At 36.0% G+C, this 19437-nt stretch overlaps 3 protein-coding genes across 4 annotated transcripts in view; 2 read left to right on the forward strand and 1 right to left on the reverse strand.

Annotated features, from left to right (window-relative positions):
* The first annotated feature begins 1213 nt into the window (after nucleotides 1-1213).
* On the forward strand, nucleotides 1214-4350 carry LOC123711081 (inner nuclear membrane protein Man1-like). Its single transcript, XM_045663486.1, has 2 exons — nucleotides 1214-1303; nucleotides 1382-4350. The coding sequence occupies exon 2, from the start codon at nucleotides 1390-1392 to the stop codon at nucleotides 3757-3759; it is 2370 nt and encodes a 789-aa protein (XP_045519442.1). The 5' UTR covers nucleotides 1214-1303; nucleotides 1382-1389; the 3' UTR covers nucleotides 3760-4350.
* A 179-nt stretch (nucleotides 4351-4529) lies between these two features.
* On the reverse strand, nucleotides 4530-9659 carry LOC123711269 (2-oxoisovalerate dehydrogenase subunit beta, mitochondrial). Its single transcript, XM_045663768.1, has 8 exons — nucleotides 9349-9659; nucleotides 9102-9238; nucleotides 8398-8541; nucleotides 7007-7162; nucleotides 6557-6728; nucleotides 5946-6091; nucleotides 5565-5651; nucleotides 4530-4959 (listed from the first exon to the last, which is right to left on the reverse strand). The coding sequence occupies exons 1-8, from the start codon at nucleotides 9470-9472 to the stop codon at nucleotides 4819-4821; spliced, it is 1107 nt and encodes a 368-aa protein (XP_045519724.1). The 5' UTR covers nucleotides 9473-9659; the 3' UTR covers nucleotides 4530-4818.
* A 793-nt stretch (nucleotides 9660-10452) lies between these two features.
* The window catches only part of LOC123710557 (terminal nucleotidyltransferase 5C-like), a 163506-nt gene continuing 154521 nt past the window's right edge, over nucleotides 10453-19437 (forward strand). Inside the window, exons 1-2 of one of the 2 annotated variants that reach the window (XM_045662531.1) lie at nucleotides 10453-10503; nucleotides 10673-10828. The gene's annotated coding sequence lies outside the window, so the exon portion shown is untranslated. Of the gene's footprint in view, nucleotides 10504-10672; nucleotides 10829-17551; nucleotides 17758-19437 lie in introns of those variants that run through there. The other variant, XM_045662530.1, reaches the window with a different exon arrangement.

Below are 19437 nucleotides of genomic sequence, written 5' to 3' on the forward strand. Positions count from 1 at the left end.
TCTAAGGTCTTACAAGCTATAAAAGTCAACATGTTCGAAATGATTCATAAGAGATTTTATTCCATTTCAGTGTTTTAGTTTAATCTCTATTTTAAAAATAATGTGTTATTGAGACATAAATATTGAATGTATGAAACATGTCACTTAAGTGTTATAAAGTAAAAGAACTTGTATATAATAATTAATGTATCTTAAAATCATTAATTATTGTACGTCAGTCACGTGACACAATATGGTCCAAGAGTGGAAAAGACGATAAAGTATGCCTGTAAATAATGTATTCGCCTGTCTAATTCAAATACCACCATAGAATCATAGAATTTAAATACACATGAGACAATTTTTGGTCCAAATTTCAGGTCCAATTTTTGGTTGATTTGATCGCTTTGGTGGGTTATTGAAATAATGAAAGAGTTATTAAGTTTTTACAGTCAATACTTGACAGAATTAAAATTACTATTTGTCTATGTGTACTCACACATAAATATTCTGAAAAAGCATTTTTAAAAATATTGCCGAAGGTTCAGAGGTTATATGATTAAGCCGTTATTGATTTTGTTTTTTTTTTGGGAATGGAATCTCGCTGTTGACCTTTGCAGCTCCACTGAATGGGACCGTTATTGAAAATATTCTTCCAATACAATTTATATAGTATTATGTAGTTATCTGCCCATAGATAAAGGTAAATATTTGACCACAGATAATGTAAAAATATGTTTCTCTTGCAGTGTGCAACAAAAAATTATAATTCTTTTTTATAATAAAATGTAAAGGGTGGCATCGCATCGTGCGTTTGTGAAAAATTGTCTGGAATACTTTCGAGTTTCTAACAATTCCTGGATATTTAGTTTTTGTGATAAAAAATTACACAATTATATATCCGTCCAACAACTAAATAGACAAATTTACTCATTTTTATTATAATTTCTCGTTTGTCAAGTACAATCGCATCAATAAAAACTTATCTTCGTATTAGTTTTATTAACTTTTATTAAAAATAGCACATTTCTAATAATGCTGCCATATTCTTTTGAAGTGTTTTACCTAACGAAAACGACGACTTCTGAGGATAAATCTTGATTTAGTATTTCTTCTTATTCAATATTAATTTAATATTCCAGCTATTCCAATTTTAGCCAGTTTCAAATGAAGCAAATAATGTGATACACAAATTGAAAAATATAAATATTAAATGGCAACATTATTCAAGTAACGTTCTTAGCGCGCGTGGGATGACGCGCCGGTGAATTTTTAGTTTGTAATACATTGACGTAATTTTTCTGTACTCGAATTATATATTAAGGTTAAAGAGTGATTTATAATTATTATTTTTATTAAGTTACATAGTTCTGTGTTGTGAATCTTGGTGTTGTTCTTGCAGGTTTCACAATGGCCGATCAAGTAGATTCAATGTCAGACGCGGAACTTCGGACGAAATTGGCCGAGCATGGGTTCCCCGTTATGCCTATTACGGCTTCTACGAGAAAACTCCTCGTAAAGAAGCTAAAAATGGTACTAGACAACAAAGCCCCTCGTAACAGTGTTGATAGTAAAGTTAAGAACAGGCGGTCGCTTGCGCGCTATTCGAGTGACGAAGAAGCAGATATGGATACCAGTAGTATACAGGAAAAACGAAATCGCCGAGCCACAACGGGAGGTGCTATGTTACCGCCGTCCACTAGCAAGACGAGACGTACACCTGTTAAAAAAATATCTAGTGTTAAACGTGACTCTGACGGGTCAGAGTCTGAGGAAGAAAAGTCGCCGGTACGCACCCACGAAGAAGTGGAAACTGTTACTACTCGTCGTGTGACGCGCACTTACGCCAATGATCAAGAGGATTTTGAAACTGGATCAGATAGCGATGTTGATGCTGACAAGAAAACCAGTCCATTCCGTAGCAGTTCTAGGTCTAGTGACTACATCTCAAGCACACTCCCAGCTCAAGAATCTTCCCCAAGCCCACCAAAAACATCAATTTTCTCACGCCCCTCACTATCTACAAACTATTCTTCACTATCTCCTTCAGACCATCTAAATTCAATAAGGTCACGGCTTGGATTGACTTCGACATTAGGAGATAGACCATCTCAGTACTCATCATCTACTAGTACCTACCAGCCATCAAGTAGCACATACCAGCCTTCTGCAAGTTCTTACAGACCTTCAGTGACCCCTTTTCAGCCAACAACATCTACATACCAGTCCAATCTCTCTTCTGTGGATGAAGTAGAATCTCCATACTTAAGCAACTTTACTCGGCGGTTATCAGCTCTTAAAGCAGATCCACCAAAAACTCCAACTTCTTTTGTAGATAGAGATGCAACAAATGGAAGCACAATACTTCCTCGCAGGTCCTACATAACTGGGGTCTCAAGGGCTACTGCAGATAATTACAAAACAGCCAATGACAAGAACTTTTTAAAAAATAATCTCGTTTCACTTGCTCTTGTTGCTTTAGTGGCACTTTTTTTTTTTTTTCTATTTTTTATGTATATAGTTAAGCGGAATGACATAATATCAGTAGTTGATGACCAAAACAGTGTAATTCCAATATGTCAACTAAATATCCCAGGTAACAGACCTGGGGTCAACTGTGTGCCTAAAGAACAAGTTACTTACGCTAAGAATTTGCTCAAAGTAATACATCCCGAATTAACTGCCAGAGCTGCAGCATACAAATGTGGGAAGGCTGGAGTGATGCCATATATGACTGAAAGAGAAATTCTTGACATTGCCAGAGCACGAGCCGAAGCTGTAGATGACAGTCAGTGTAGAAAAGATCTAGATAACTTACAAGTTTTACTGGTTCACAATCCGAGATGGGGAATCAATATTGTACAGCTTAAAAACTTGTACACAAAAGATGTCGAATACTTCACTCTGTTGTCAACAGATGTTGTTGTTCAACAACGGAACAAAGGACTGGTTGCCTTAACTCTGTCTGATCCTTCCACACCAGTGTCATGTTTATTTGTCAATACATTATACTCTGCTGGATCGACATTCCTCATCATTGGGGTGATTGCAGTGGCAATGCTCGGAGCCCAAAAATGCTATAAACTATATATAAATTATCAAAAGAGAAAAAGTGAAGAAATATATTCAATGGTGGAACAAATTATCGATCTAATATCACAAGAGACTGAGAATAGTGGCGAGCCATACATATCAGTAGATCACGTCAGGGATACATTAATATCCCCACAGAATAGAGAGAAAATGTCATCTATTTGGGATGCAGCTGTTCAATTTATTCAGAAAAATGAAAGTAGAGTTCGTATGGAAGTCCAGTCTGTAGATGGTGAAGACGGCAGAGTTTGGAGGTGGGTCGCCTCCCACAACAGTCCAAAGCGCAGCGCATCATGGCAAGGTCAAGCTTTCGAAACACAAGAAGGATCCGTCAACAACTTGACCGTTTCGCCAACGCCATGCCTGAAAATTCGCAGTATGTTTGAGAAAAACGATACAAACCAAAACCTATGCACTGTTATTCAAGATGTTATTTTGGAGAAATGTGACCGTTGTAATATTCTCCACATCGATATCGATAGGGCTTCGTGCTGTGTATATGTGAAGTGTGCCACCTCTGACGATGCCGGCGTCGTGTACAAGAGCTTACACGGCTGGTGGTACGAAGGCCGCTTAATCACCGTGAAATACCTACGTCTGGAGCGTTACATGCAGCGATTCCCCAATTCACCGTCCTCCGGGCCCTACCTGAAACCGTCTCGTCAACGTAAAACGTGGGATGAATAATTCTTTGCCTAATATGGACATCGTGTGTCCCGACGTTAAAACAGATTATTTATTTTATTCTTGTAACAAAATTGTTTCTGTGTTCGGCTGTTGTAATAATTTCGAGTACTTAGCTTTTAGTTCCTCGAAAGGAATGTTTCTCTGATGAGTTTGTTCGTTAATGCACAACATTGTGAATGCTTTAGTCTGTCTACATAAAATTGTTGTCCCTAGATATAGTAATATGCCTTATACAAATCTTAGAAATATGACAAATCTCGTGACTGCAGTCGTTGTAAATATGAGACATCACAAAGTTGAATTTTAAACCTGTAAGATAAGTTAAAGAGTCAAAATGGCTCGGAATTTGTTATTTGAATTTACTGTTTTGGAACGATTATTATAATTTTGTTGTTAGGGTGTAATTTTAATTTCTCATTTTTATAAGTTTTGTATTTTCATTTTCGGCATATATTGTGTTGCGAGTGCCACAAAATAGCGTGTGTTAATTTGTAAGGTTGACATTAATATTTTGTTTAAGTACTACTCTTACTAATTCTTAGTGTAACATTTTATGGATTGATTTTTACTTTTAATAAATAATAATTAGAATTTATGTTTTTATTTATCTACTATGCTTCTCTATTCAGATAGAAGTCATTATCTTGACGCGAGTCAAAGGTTGAGGTTCGTTAAAAATGTGTCTTGAATACATTTTTGTTTACTCAAAATTATAGCATTTTCACTCAAATTCACTTGAGAACTGGCTAAATAAAATCTCCGAGAACTGTCATAACATTTATTGAAGATTCTCAAGCTTATTATAATTAATATTTATACATCAGAATTTGCATAATAAAATTAATATCGACAAGTATACCGTGTAATAATAACGAAGAGACTACACTTCCAAATACCAAACCCGTATTCAAAGTAGTTCTTTCACCGCACTTGGAATTACCTGATACCAATCTGGAAGCCTAAATCTATTTATTACGATGACAATATCATTTATAACAAAATTACGTCACTATTTCCACATACAAATATGTACTATTATGTACAAAATGTCACAACACGTTAATAATGAATCAGCTTCTCCAATGCGCTGAGACAGCGCATCTTGTCGGGAAGATAGAAAGGCTCGAAAACGTGAGGGAAGGGAGCGTCCCATCCTGTCACTCGAGCCACCGGAGCTTCCAGGTGCAGGAAACATTCCGACTGGAACACACCAATGTATAGGTTACACACATAAAAATTACATTTTTCATAAAATGTCAGGGCGATCGCCGAGTCAAACCGATAAAACGGAGATCTTAGCCGTTGATTCTCGATACATTTGCTTTAGCGGTACGACTACTGTTAAGTTAAACGTACAGCAGGGCTAAAATGTCATTTTTTCGGTTAAAAAACGAATATAATTGAAACCACTTAAGCTTTTAGTAGGTATTAAATCTTGTCATTATCAATTTTATTTATTATAGTTTATAAATATAGATAATATAGAGAAATAATGATGGGAGAAAGTGGAACTAAATTCAAATGAACAGTCAACAGACTAGGCAATTAATGAAATGTCATTGATCCAAGTCATTTGCTTGCCTGGCTGAATATCTTTCAGGCCGATGGTTAAACGGCGCTAATTAGTTAAGAGGCTAGGCTGTTGATTGAACGGCTAATTAATTTAATTGGCTGCGACATATTATATAATAGTTCCTTTGTCATATAAATTATGCTGTCAAAACGCCATCTAGCGTTGCTTTGCTTGTTTAACACTTAACAAAAAAACATGATTGGAGACCAGAGACAGCAAATATGAAATATACCTGTACAGTAGCAGCCAATTCAGCGCCAAATCCACTCGTCAAGGGCGCCTCGTGAGCCACCAGACATCTGCCCGTTTTCTTCACGGACTGAAACGGAATAAAATAATTATTTTCTCTCTAAAACATTTCAAAAGCAATTTTTAGGATCATATTGAAAGGCCGGCAACGCACTTGCGAGCCTTCTGGCAATGTGTGTCCACGAGTGGCGGTATCACTTAACATCATGTGAGCCTCCTGGTCAATTAATAAGGCAAGCGAAACTTCGGCAAACTTTTATAGAATAAAATAAATAATTATAAAGTTAATTAATTCTTAAAATTTAATTCCAATTTCTATATAAGATTATTTTTTAATCTGACGTTAGTGAATATAGATATTTACATTGCAAACGGTTTCTTCATCCCAGGGAAGTATAGACATGAGGTCGATGACCTCGCAGCTGATACCTAAAGTCTCCTGTGCCGTTTGAGCAACTTCTAGAAGTACATGCACTTGGGTGCCCCAGCCTATTAGGGTTGCTGCATCACCTATTGAATAAATCTGATTATTGTGTATACCAAACATACACCTTTATATGAGTAATATTCTGCACCATAATAGGCACGACCTATCTCACGATTTCAAGCAAAGGCTGTAGTTTTTGCTCACTCAGTCTTTCTTAGTTTTCTAATCGTAGCTATTCCCTAAGTAACGCCCCGAGAGTGTTGTATTCGATCGTTACAAAGCGATATACATTTTAATATTTCGCCTATATTCTGTTGCTGTATGCGATTGGTTAATATATAGTAAAAATATCCTCTATTATTTAAAAAAAACCCCGATGTACAAGATAGATAATCAAAAATATTACTTGATAAGTGTTATTCTTCGCAAACTCAATCAAAGTGATTTCGTAATGAAGCAATGCTCCGTATTGGCTAAACACAGTTGTATAGGCAAAGTTCAATTAAACCACTTGGATAAACAGTAAAAGAGGTAAAGGTAGTACCAGCCTTCTTTTAAGACTTGTGCTTTTCCCAGAGGTATTTCATAGCTGTCCGTGGGCACTTCTTCGGCGGCCGCTCGGTACAAGATCTTCGGTTCGAGAAACACACAAGGATCTCTCTCCTTGAGGCAGGATAAGAGGAGGCCTTTTGCTGATATTGGTCCTCTGGGGACTACCACCTACGATTTTTTACAAAACTGTTTTTAACTGGAATATTTTTTTTTCGCAATACACACAATGCATTTAGTATATAATAATTCATGACAAGAATAATCATATCTGATAACTTTGTATTTTTTTGAAAATAACAGTACCTTGTGTAGACATCTGTACGTCTATTTGCAATGGAAAACAATTAACTTTAAATGTCGTTCACATACTATCAATGTATAGTACTATTATAAAGTTAAAAATGCAACAAATACTAAAACATCGTGCTTAATATTGTCATTAATACCTTAAGACCAGGTGCATGAGAAAAGAAGGCCTCAGGACTCTGCGAGTGATACAAACCCCCGTGCCCCACCGCCCCACAGGGAGCTCGGACCGTCAGCCCCCCACAGTCAAACTGGCCTCCAGAGCGGTACCTACACTTCGCAGCTTCGTTAACTAGCTAGAAAAAATATAATAATAAACATACATCAACCAATGTTTGAAAAAAATACAATCTTTGAATTAGACTAAACTGTAAACAATTAGTATTTACTTAGCAATTAAACCCAAAAGTCTTTATCAGATGAAACACATTACGTAAAAAGGGCTGACCAAAAGTCAAAAATGTATTAATAAACACAGGATCTTAATAAAGGGAAATCGCAGCCCATGCACACCCTCTTATACCCAATACGACCGGCATTTGAGGACGGAGTACACTCCAACATTGAACAGTTGGAGAACGTATCTCTCAGAGAAGATCTATCTCTCTCCCACCGGGAGTCGATTCCACGGTTCGCTAGTTCTCAAAAGAAAGTGCCTCGTGTCAACGGACTGTGGAAGACTTCCAGCCAGACATCAAGGTGATGTTGATGTAATTTTGTATTGGTACACTCGTACGGTGTTGAAATGAGGCAGGAGAGATCAACACAAATAATTCAGAGCATTCACCACCAGAGTACACTTTGTAGAAAACACAAAGAGACGCTATGTCTCTGCGAGGAGAGAGAATCAAGCCTTTCGCTGAATTTAGTCAAGAGGAAGTAGCTGAAATTTGGTAGCACCGGTCCAGGGATGTGATCAGTATTCTATATGAGTTCTTCTTGGTACGGTTGTCATCGACTCCAGATGGAGACATGTTCAGATGGCCAGAATATAATGTGCTGTCGTCAACATCGATATGAAGAGGGAACACGACACGACACAACCACGACACGAATCAACACGACATTGATATGAAGAGGGAACAAGGTGGGCGCCAGAACACAACCTTGCGGAACACGCTTCGTCAACTAGGACTGTTATGGTACGTCCTACAAGAATATCAGCCGTCGGGCAAACCGTAGGACTGTGGTTTCAAAGAAGTGCCCTATGCCAAAATCTATCAGTCTTTGGCTATATCCAAGCTAACGGCCTATGCCACTCTCTTACTTTCCACAGCTTCGGCCCACCAATGAGTTTGTTATGCAAGAAGATTACCAGCCGAGCCACCTTGAAGTCAAAACCATACTGACAATCACTAATTAGTTGGTGCTCCTCCAGATATTGTAAGAGCTGCCTAGTGATAATAACCTCCATTAGCTTGGAAAACAAAGAAGTGATTGCAATAGGTCAGTAGCTGGATGATTCCATTTTTGGAATGGGCTGAACATAGTCTACCAATTCTATCTTAACACACAGTGATTTAAACCTTACCTGATCGAAAGCTGGGAAAATGTAATCTGCAAATTGTATTTCAGCAATAGCAGTGGCACCTGCTGTAGCCAATCCAATCCCAAAGCCAGCTATACCTTGCTCACATAAAGGTGTGTTGAATACTCGATCATTGCCATATTTTTCCTGAAATGATACGCATACAGTACTTGGAATGTGAATCTAAGTATTGGATCATAGTGTTACCATATTTCAGTTTCCATTATATTAAAGGAACATATTAGACAGATATACTCAACTTACAATGTATAGTTTTATAAGAATCTTGGAGTAAAATTGTGAAACTAGTATGTGCATAAACTTTCTTGCTGACAAGGCATTCTAATAAGAACAGACAGATATGTCACTCTGGTTATGGCTAGAATGATAATAAATGTTTAAATCTGCATTTGCAGTTTTATTTAAATACATAATATAATGTGTTGAAAAAGTATTCCATTTCCATAACTTTACATGAATCCAAAAAGAATAATAGATTTATGTTAGTGTACAAATAAAAGTATAGTTATGTTAATGCCAAATTCAGAATAAATTTTGAACATATTTTAACTTTAATTAATTTACTTATGTAACAATGCCACTAACACAATGTGGGCCTCTTTTTATGCGATTATTATAGTGATCTGATGGCAATGTGATAAAATATAACAATCTCTGTTTCTACCATATAACATGTTTATAAATACCTGAAGGCCAAGGGCACATCTGAAGACTCCTCCAAAGGCTACATCCTCACCAAACAAAACTGCACTTGAATCTGTCTTTAAAGTAATATCCATTGCATTATTGATTGCCTGCATCATATTCATTTTTGTAGTATCACCTGAAATAATAATAAGAATATATAAAAAGATCATTCAGAACACAGCACTCATCACACATAATGAGAGACTGTTTTTACTTAACCTCACCAAAATGAACAATATCACTCACCTTCTATAGGCTTATGTTCATCTGGGAAAAAAGTAAAATGTGAAGACATTCTTTTCATAAATTGGTTCACATTTTTGAATAAATATCTTGAAACTTTTATTTTTTGTTGAACTATTCCGTTCATTTTGTCTAATACGTGCTCGCGACCACAGTGTTAGAATTGAATGAAGTGAATAAATTAAAGAAAACATCTTATCTGCAATTGTAATTATTATGAGCGTAACCGATAAACACTGATAGCGCATGACAAAAATCAGTTTTGTTTATTTAATATTTTATGAAACCTTGAAAGCTGTGGGTATTTTAATACAAAATAATAAGAATCAAACAGTGAAACAATATCAATGTCATAGAATGTATACATATATATGATAACTGAGAGATATTAATAAACCCTAATTTGTAAGTTTAAAATAAATAGAATAAATTATAAAAAAAATTGTATTGTTAAATTTTCAACTCAACTGTTGAGACTTGTGAGTTGTGAACATTTGACAGTTGATTGGAAAAGTGTGTTCAGCTGCCAGTTGTCAACTATTATGACGTTCGACTGACGGTAGCTGCTTTAGTGATTACAGGGGCCGTATTCAAGATGCCTTAACAGTAGTGAAGGCATCTAAACTAAGCCCCCAGATATCCATTATCGACAGTACAGATAAAAATATGAATGTTAAAACTTACATTAGTTGCATTTATGGCACAACAATATTATTAAAATGAAATATTATAAAAAATTTAATTATACTCTCCTCTCTCAAGTTCTTACTATACATTGTTTTCTAATTTTATTCTCATTATTCAGCCAATTATGGATCATAAAGGTTAGCCGTGGTATACCTTCTATTTTTTGTGTTTTTATGAATTGTAAAAGTGTTATAATTGTGTATAACTTAAAATATTATCAAGATCTGATGACGTTGAAACTATACCTAAATATGTTATTCACGACAACGATTTGTGATTGGTCAACAGCATCTCTAGTCCAATACGCGCGATGCGTATTTTAATATATTAAGTCACATCACAATCGAACGCAAAGTTTCATCTTTCGTTCTTCGGTTTACACATTAAGATCTGTCAGACGATATCTCAAAAGCATTTGTCAGTCTAATCAACGGAACATTGCAGTTAACACGCAGCATGTCTAAAATATAAGTTTGTACTTTATTTATTAATTTATTTACAGCATACATGCATTTTTATACATTAAACGATTAAAAGGGATTTTTATACAATTTGTGGAAAACCTATTGTGGTTCATTATTTTTTTCCTAAGTACGTTTTTAAATCTCAAAATATAACCCTTTATACGCTTCACCTGTAGGTCGTTCTCCGGCGAAGAATCGAGAAAACTATTAATCTGCGTGTGGAGTACGCGGTCAATCGGAATTGGGAGCTGGGAAATGACGCTGAACTGGGAAAATCAGAATCAAGAAAGATCTTGAAGAACCAAGAACTCCTAGGAAGTCGTAGGTTACAGGTAAGGCAAGTAGAAAGTACTTTTATTATTAATATTCTCCTAAACACCTTATTTTTAAGTTACTTAAAGCCTTAAAACCATTTTAGAAATTCGTCAAAAAATGTAGTTAATCAAATAGTTTGGTCAGTAAAAGATTGGCGGAAACCAAATCAATTAGTTTTAAACGGTTCGAATTTCCAACATCCGGAGTACCTGTTCACAAATTGCGAATAAAATTTTATTGTTATCATTGTTTTTACGTTTTTGGCGCATAATTGACTCCGATGTCCATAAAAGTTAACGAATTTATATGAAACAAGTAAAAATCGACCTTAGCGAGCTATGTTACTGATTGGTTAGGGTTTATCAGGTACTTTACAGCATATATTAGCATTTTGTAATAAATCGACATGTACCTGGACGTCAATAAAGAAATATAAATGCTAAGACGACTTATAAATTTGCCAGGCAGACCTTGTATCGTCCATCGTATTGACTTAAAACATTCATAAAATAGCTTTAATCTGTGCAGTGGCCATCTAAGAAGTTTACTGTACCTATCTTGGGTATAATAATAATTATATATAGATCAAAAGTTAAAAATATTATTTTAGATAAAGCGAAGTAGGAATGGAATGTTTACTGATATACTGCAGAATATGTACGGTGTATATTTTACATAAGGGCAAACGGGTTGTGAAGATTTAAAGGATGTAAAAAGTACACAATGCGAATGATATATCTGTAACAAAGCATCATAAATAAATCAAAGTATGGTTAATTATGTTATAAAATTTGTTACCCGCAATTTTCTCGACACTTTGGGGTAAAATTTGATTGTATTTTACGACTGTTACTGTTTTAATTTGATGAGAAGACTGTAGAATCATGCGCCAATTTTGACGTGGCCAGGTCTAATAAACTGACGAACGCCGGCTGCACTCACGAAATTTTACGATTGGGCCTGTGTCTATCTATGTCTCTTCTACTCGGGCACTCAAGTATGCAATCATATTTTCATCAATGTTGTGACGTTGTTGTCACGTTGTTATAAACCGATTTTACAGACAACAATTTTTTCGATGAGAATTGCACGCTAAACACTCCTAATATTATTTACAGTATATACTTTGTTTTGCGTAATAGCAGGGCCTGAATTTTAATTATTTGTCGGAGTATACATATAAACAATGACTCAAGAGATAATTACAAAACCGCAAATTGTTGAACCCGATACAAAGCGAAAATCTCAACTCTTTAATTACTTTAGGCAAACTTTAACAATAACTTCTGCGGAACGTTTTAAAGTTAATTGAAAGGAAATTGAAAATGATTTCTACGCTTAATAAGAAATAAACAGTTTTAAAGGTAGTACATATTTAAATCATTGGTAAGTGGAAGTTTAGCTCAAGAAAAACACCGATAAGGAAACCCAAAACTATTGAGTTTTTGTGTCGCGCTACGATTTCGAAATGTCGTATTAAAACGTCGAGATCCCTATGGCTATTTTGCAAGTTACAGAGTACCGGCGCTAACCGGTTCGACCACATCGGCTAAACTCTATTGAGACTGGCCTACGAGAGATAAAACTGTGTGTATCGGGGTGCCTTCAATAATAGAAGATTCTTGTTTTCCTCTATATTATCCACTCGCGTACAACAATATAAGCGATATAATGAAATATTAATTGCTATGTAACGAATGAATGCAATGTAACACTTGAAGAGAGTGCCTACGTCTGGCTATAATCTCGGGGCGATTTAGGAGACCGTGAAACTAAGAAAACTAAAAAAGCCCTGGTGACCAAAATGTACAGCCTTGGCTCGTACACTGTGCACGATGCACATATAGGTGTTAGCAAACTGACTGTGACGCTACTTCCATAACTTTCATTGTATGTTGAAACGGATTTGTGTCGTAAAATTCCCAGCTTCCCAGGGGCGACAGGAAAGTAAAAGATTCGCTCATCTCCTGCCATCTTTCCGGTCCGGTAGAATGGAACAGCGGCCTTGTAGGAACTATCCGAGATGATTAAAGTAGGTATTGGTATCCGGTTCTCTGAGTAGCATCTAGGAATAGTCTAGTCGGCTTCCTCTGACTGTTTTAGAGCAGGGAATGCGTAAATGTGAAATATATGTTTCAGCCAACTAGCTTAATTAGCCGTTCAATCAACAGCCTAGCCTCTTTACAGCGCCGTTTAACTATGATCATTTGTTACACGTCGGGTTGTCTCTCTCCCTAAAATATGGCGAACGGGCCGATGCCTGGCCATGCGTGATGCTCGTGAACAGGTGCTACTTGTGCTAACTGATCGTAGTTGAATTCGTGTATGCGGTGATGTTAGTTATTTCGACTATGTATGACGTGTTCCCACGAGAATGTAAGTGCGTGCTCCTATTTCACCATGCCTCCAAGCGAGTGGCGGAGAGTTTATTGCCAGTTCTCCTCGTCCGTTCTACGCCCTTGATTTGAGAACTGGTAGTGAATGTCAAATTAGAAGCATTTGATGTATATTTATTTTTTGACGTTCATAAGTGTACATTGTGTTACCTATATGAATAAATGATTTTTGACTTTGACTTTACACATTTAATACACTATTATGAAACTGGCTGGCTAATGGTTAGCCCATTCGTACGACTATGTGAAATAAAAAACTTGAAGTATGTGCCATAAAAAAATTCTTTATTTAATATATACCAGAATTGGATTCTTACACTACACTTCTTAAAACTTTGGAAAACTTTGGAAAACATCATAAATTTTCCGACGGTATATTGACAGTTTGGAGTGGGCAAAGTGGAACTAAATTGAAATGAACAGGATAGGCAAGTAATGTCATCGATTCAAGTCATTTGCCTAGTTGTTGAATCAAATGACTAAACAACAGGTCGCTAGTTGAACGGCGCTGTTTAGGGGCTAGGATGTTAAACGGCTAATTAAGCTAGTTATATAGGCTACGCTTTAGGACTTTTATTTGTAAGTGGGTTACAATATTATAGATAAGTTCATGAAGTCAATAAATAACTAATTGCTATTCAAATAATGTTTAACTTGTAGCTAGTTTAAAGCGTAATAAGTTTATATTACATCTATATATGTCATTATGTCCCTAACATTGCGTAGCCAGCTGTTACTATACTTTTACTTTCGCGACGGACGATGACTCCATGAATGAGTAGTACTATTATCACAATGTTATTTTACTTGTATTGCTTGATTAGGTACTTAGTTATGTTTTATCTCTCTTTAATCAGCAGGTCATGTCTGAGCGTCGTTGTCAGGACTATATGCTTCCACCGGTTTCTGTCCAGCGCCTCTCTTGTAAAGTTTTGAGGACGATAAGACTTTCACTTGGTCGGTCCATCTGGTTGGTGAACGGTTCCTTCTGTATTGCCAAACACGGACAGTTTTTCCAAGTTCTCATCGCCTTTGCGCATTGTATGACTAAAATAAGTTTCGCTATAGGTATATGGTAGACAGGCGAGTCCTGCGGGGTTGGCCCAGGATCGATTTATTGGTGCGATTTACAGTCCATGGTAATCTGAGCATTCGCCGCCAGCACCATATCTCAAAGGCATCGATCGTTTTCTTTATTTACAGCCCATGTATGACCAAATTTTAACTACAAATAACATAGAACTAAAATAAAATACAAATTACAAAATTGGCAGTAAACCTCCTGCTATCCTGTAATCTTTTCCAAGTACATTTTTAAGTCATAGTATATTACCCCCATAAGCTTCACAAACAGGTCGCTCTTCGGTGAAGAGTAGAGAAACCCATTAAGCAGCTAGAGTAACTGCTGAGGAATGGGAGCTTGTTGACGCTGGACAGTGCGAGCCGAACGCACACCAAAAAGGTTATGTTTTCGGCAGCGGTACTAATTGTCCGGAACGTACAGCCTCTACGATCTATGATCTCTCCCAGCAAGTATGCGCTTTCCGTCTCGTTTTTAATTACGCTTAAACGAAATTTGATTATAGCCATGTCTCTACGAAGTTCTAATGAGTTGTACCCTAAAACCCCCATCAAAAACTTAGTAGGGTAGAGGTAAGGAAAAAAATTGTACTTTATTTTATAAAAAAATCTAAGGAACTTTTTCTGCACCCTTTCAATCATATTCCTTTGCCTTCCTCGAGCCGAGATAGTCCACGTTTCGATTCCACAGAAGATAAGACCTATTTTATTATTATAGAAGAATTATTTTGGTTTTGATATCAATTCCTCTTTTCTTCCAGATGTTGCATAAACGTTAAATGAATGTATGAATACAAAAAGGCTTTTGCCTTTAATGCTGTTTAGATTGTAAGTGCCCGAAGTAATTGCTATGCTTATTATCTTTACCTTAGGAGCAGTGTTGGCCTAGAGGATTCATCGCTAAGGTGAAGGAAAACATCGTGAGGAAACCAGTATGACAGCCACAGGAAGCTGATCATCTACCTGGCCTATTACATTGACAAATGATCATGAAACAGATTCAGAAATTTCAGGCTGATTTATTTTTCATTTACTTAATATCTATCGTTACAGCTTGTCCTTCGACGACTAAATTTTTCCAATCCTGGTGGTCCAGTTCGAATTCATATTGGACCCGCTACCGGTTTAGTATCGTCCAATTCTTATCTGCCTTCCTCTCTTTCGTTTCCAACTACGTAGGTACCACTCCATTTTCGCTTCTTTTCTCTACATACAAGAAGAAATAAATTCTATAGAATCGAAATCAGCCTTTGATCTTATTATTCAATACTAACGCGCACTTCATATCTCATCGGATCCCTTCAATGTATTTAGCGTCACTTTCTTTGACTCAATAATCGCAATACACGGGTATAAATGATTTTACGGAGAAGAGCTGAAGTAAAATTGGAAAAGATTTAGTGAACGGAATTTGCGTTTAAATTTGTAAAAGTAGTTTTATTTTTATAAAATAAGTTTATGAAAGAAGTTGAGGAACGTTTGCCGACTCCAGAATGTTGATGAGTACTCGTTATTGTTCACGTTTTATGAGATAAACTAACGATTTGCTGTTGAATCCATAAATAAAAAGTAAAAAAAAAAACTTTGAATGTACATTATATACATATATTATGTTTGTAAAGTGACCCAAAATTCTCAATAACTAGTACGCTATCAGCTCTGAGCCTTTCCCGTCACGGCAGGCGGCTATTTGCATATGGCTTTATCGTGTTGCCTCAACAGACATGCTTTTCCAATAAAATATCGAGATATTTGACGCCATTTTTTCGTTTGATATCATAATTCACTTATTATAGGTACTTAATAGATAATATCTATATTATAAAATAAAACACTTATAAATTTACATGGCCAAAAAAGATTTCATTGATAAGCAAAATATATATAAAAGAGAAAATAAGTGGATACATTAATAGACAAAAAACAAAGAAAACTGAAATAAAACCTTAAACAGTCCCTTATATGTCAATTGTCAATACTTCAAAAGAGAGAAACTAAATTGACACTACTACTACGCGGAAAATATAAACATCTTCAATTTTAATACAGTTTTGCTTAAGATATAAAATAAAATGATTAAGCTATTGACCGCTTTTGACGTATTTGTTTTCCCCCGAAATTCCAATAATTTTCTTTAATGGCAAACTCTCCCTGATCTAATACCCCGAAGTACAGCGTCACGACCTCAATTTAGGTGTCTATAGCGTCGGCGTCGCAATGAATATTCAAACAGTCCATAATTAAAACTCATCCCACATTTCATTTACTGTCATCCCAATCATTCAAGGATGTTCTCGTATCCAGACAACCGACCCGTATATGCGTACCAACATATTTTGTTGTAAAGATTTTTCAAGACCTTTTAGGCCCTTTCTCTTGAAGGGTCTATTTAAAGTCTAAGTAAAGAAACTATTTAGTTTTCATAACATATCAAAACCACACATAAACAATTGAAAAGCAACTTTTTAATTTTATTTAAACGTATATCTGTTTTCGAGCACTAACAATGAATGATAAGGCTAAATATAGCCTGTGGGTTTGCTATGCTACGATGGACAGAGAATAGGTAAATTATTATTTTACATATTTATATTACAGCCGGGGCTAGAACATACGACTTCAGGAATGAGAATCGCCACTAACCACTAGGCCAACAACACAGGCAACTAAACAATGAAAATTGTTTGAGCCATCGTAAGGTTGTAATAAAATCATTATCGTATTAGACTTGTTAAGTTAGTTATTGCGTAGCCGAAATTCTCTTTATACTAGAAATTGAATTTAGAAAAACTTTAATTATTACATACAAAACATGTTGCACAAGTATTTATGACTGACCTACCTTAAAAGTTAATGGTTGCTGAAACAAAGTGTTTTACTAAGATGTCAAATTTGCCTTTATAAAATATCGAAGCAGGTGGGTATGAGAACGTAATGTAGGTACCGCGCCGAGTGTAATATTCTATTACGTATCCAAGTAACATTTGTTATTAAGAGCAATAAATATTTCAACGTATTGTGAAGTGGATTTAGATGTATTTTTGCGCCGTTGTCGAATCATTTTCACATGGCTACAGTATTATGCAGCTATAAAGACCGCACCCGAATCGTGACAACGATTAGACGCAAACGGTGCACAGTAATCGAGTAATACTATTACGAAACTATAAAATATTGTGGAGCTAAGTTACGTACATAGGTATTTTAAGTTGCGATTGTTGAGTGGCTAAGTCGCCAGCGGCGCGAGTGCGCCACTTGACGACATTCACATTTAGTAACGCGCCAACCGCCGCGCGGAACATACGCGTTTGTCTTTACGGCCTGAGACCCGGTACACCTGTGTCTGTGCCCGTGTATTCATCGCTAACACGTAAACATAGTTGTCACGTCGTTTGGACAAGTGCAGCCAAGTGAGATTGGAGGCGGTCGCCGCGTGTTGAACGCTCCCGAGTGACAGTTGCATTCTGCAGGTGCTTGCTTCTTTATTAATTGAAAAGTGATTGTAATATGGTCACGGCCGAGGCTCACATGTCCGGCCCAGTTTTCACGATCGTTGCCTCCGTCTTAGAATTCCACTAGTTGCTTTGTTTGGTACAGAGAACAGCGTATCCAACTACACTTGTTGATTCGCTCACAACCCTTTTGATGTTTTATTCGACGCGTCACGATTCATCTCGTTCGGTTTTCTAGAGATGCTCGTTAGATCAACTTTCCAATGATTTTCTTTAGCGTTGCGTTACAATTTTATTCGCATACATAACTAGCGACACCTTGCATTGCCAGTCAGGCCAAATATTTGCGGCTAATTGTCGTTCAGCAATTTTAATATTATCTTTATCGCTGACATAAAGAATTATGTGTTCTATTTTATTATTTCACAAGTAATGAAAATGCAATTAATAATAATTAAAGCTATTCAGCGATAACATGAAAACCATGTAATAGTTTAAAAACAACATATATTATGATTCTAAATTAGTCAATTAAGCATGCCATTTCTGGGTCAAAGGGGTAAGGAACCTAACATATTCCGCCGGCTGTCTCTAAACCAACACGTACATATGTAACCTTTTTTGATGTATGTTATTATTTTAGGACGTACGATATAATTAGTAAATATGTGAAAACACACAGAAATTACATTTACAGTTCTTGAATAAATCCACCATTATTTTGGTTCAGGGGTAGAACTAGTCTGTGGTAAATTCTCGCCTTGAATTTTTTATCCTTTTTTATTCTTTGGACCTCTAAATAATAAACATAACATTAATTATTTACAATTTTCATCTTTTATGGTAATAACGGGTAAACTGTTTCTGAAATGAAGCTGACAGGATGACAATCGCACACAATAGAATTTCACCCTTGAAAGGAGCGCGTTATTTTTAAAATAAAATTTTCTATTGTAGATATTTTAATAAGAATTCTATCGCAATTCAGTTAACGTGGGCATATGGAATTCGTTCTCACGCAATATTGCCTTCTTGATTTCATTTTAGATCAAATTCCAGGCTTCCATAGTTTTTATTTTGTATCTTTGTGTTGTCTAAACTGGTGCTTGTTAGATTAGTTAAAAGTTTGGTCCTTTTGCTAGTGTTCCTTACATTCATTTTCCGCGGTCGCACTTTTTGGCTTCACAAGCTTTAAATTTAAATTGCCTTGAGACGTATTCATCAAAAAGTACCGTCACCAGCTTTTTAATAAAAATTCTGTAATCGTTTTCGGGGATATAAATTATTTTTAATATGTTATTTATTGCATAAAACAGTCTAAGTCTTTCTTACAAAATAATTTAATTTAACAGCTTTCTATATATGACAATGATTACCATCATAGACACTTCCCGATTGCCTATGAGGTTTTATTTAGACGTTACCTTGGAGTCAGTTAGTTTTCGAACTTATATTTAGATTTTTGTAGAGAAAATTCGAGGTGATATTGTATGCGTAACTGTTTTAACGACACGAGATGTTTCAAAGGGTAATAATAAATAATATGAACTAAATTAACAATTTCATAGACAAGCAATAACGTTAAGGTATTCGACCATGATAGACATTCTCAATAGATTGAGACTGGCCTACACAGGAGAACATAGTGGACAAATGTGTGTGCAGACACAAGTGTACTCTATTCCTAGTACGGAAGTC

The sequence above is a fragment of the Pieris brassicae genome, chromosome 6 (assembly GCF_905147105.1).
Source record: "Pieris brassicae chromosome 6, ilPieBrab1.1, whole genome shotgun sequence".
Classification (NCBI taxonomy): domain Eukaryota; kingdom Metazoa; phylum Arthropoda; class Insecta; order Lepidoptera; family Pieridae; genus Pieris; species Pieris brassicae.

Excerpts from the sequence above, each read along its gene's own strand:
- LOC123711081 (XM_045663486.1), top strand. The coding sequence starts at position 1,390 with ATGGCCGATCAAGTAGATTCAATGTCAGACGCGGAACTTCGGACGAAA.
- LOC123711269 (XM_045663768.1), bottom strand. The coding sequence starts at position 9,472 with ATGAACGGAATAGTTCAACAAAAAATAAAAGTTTCAAGATATTTATTC. Across the intron at positions 9,239-9,348 it reads TGAACATAAGCCTATAGAAG|GTGATACTACAAAAATGAAT; the intron begins GTGAGTGATATT and ends TTATTATTTCAG. Across the intron at positions 4,960-5,564 it reads AATTGGCTGCTACTGTACAG|TCGGAATGTTTCCTGCACCT; the intron begins GTATATTTCATA and ends GGTGTGTTCCAG.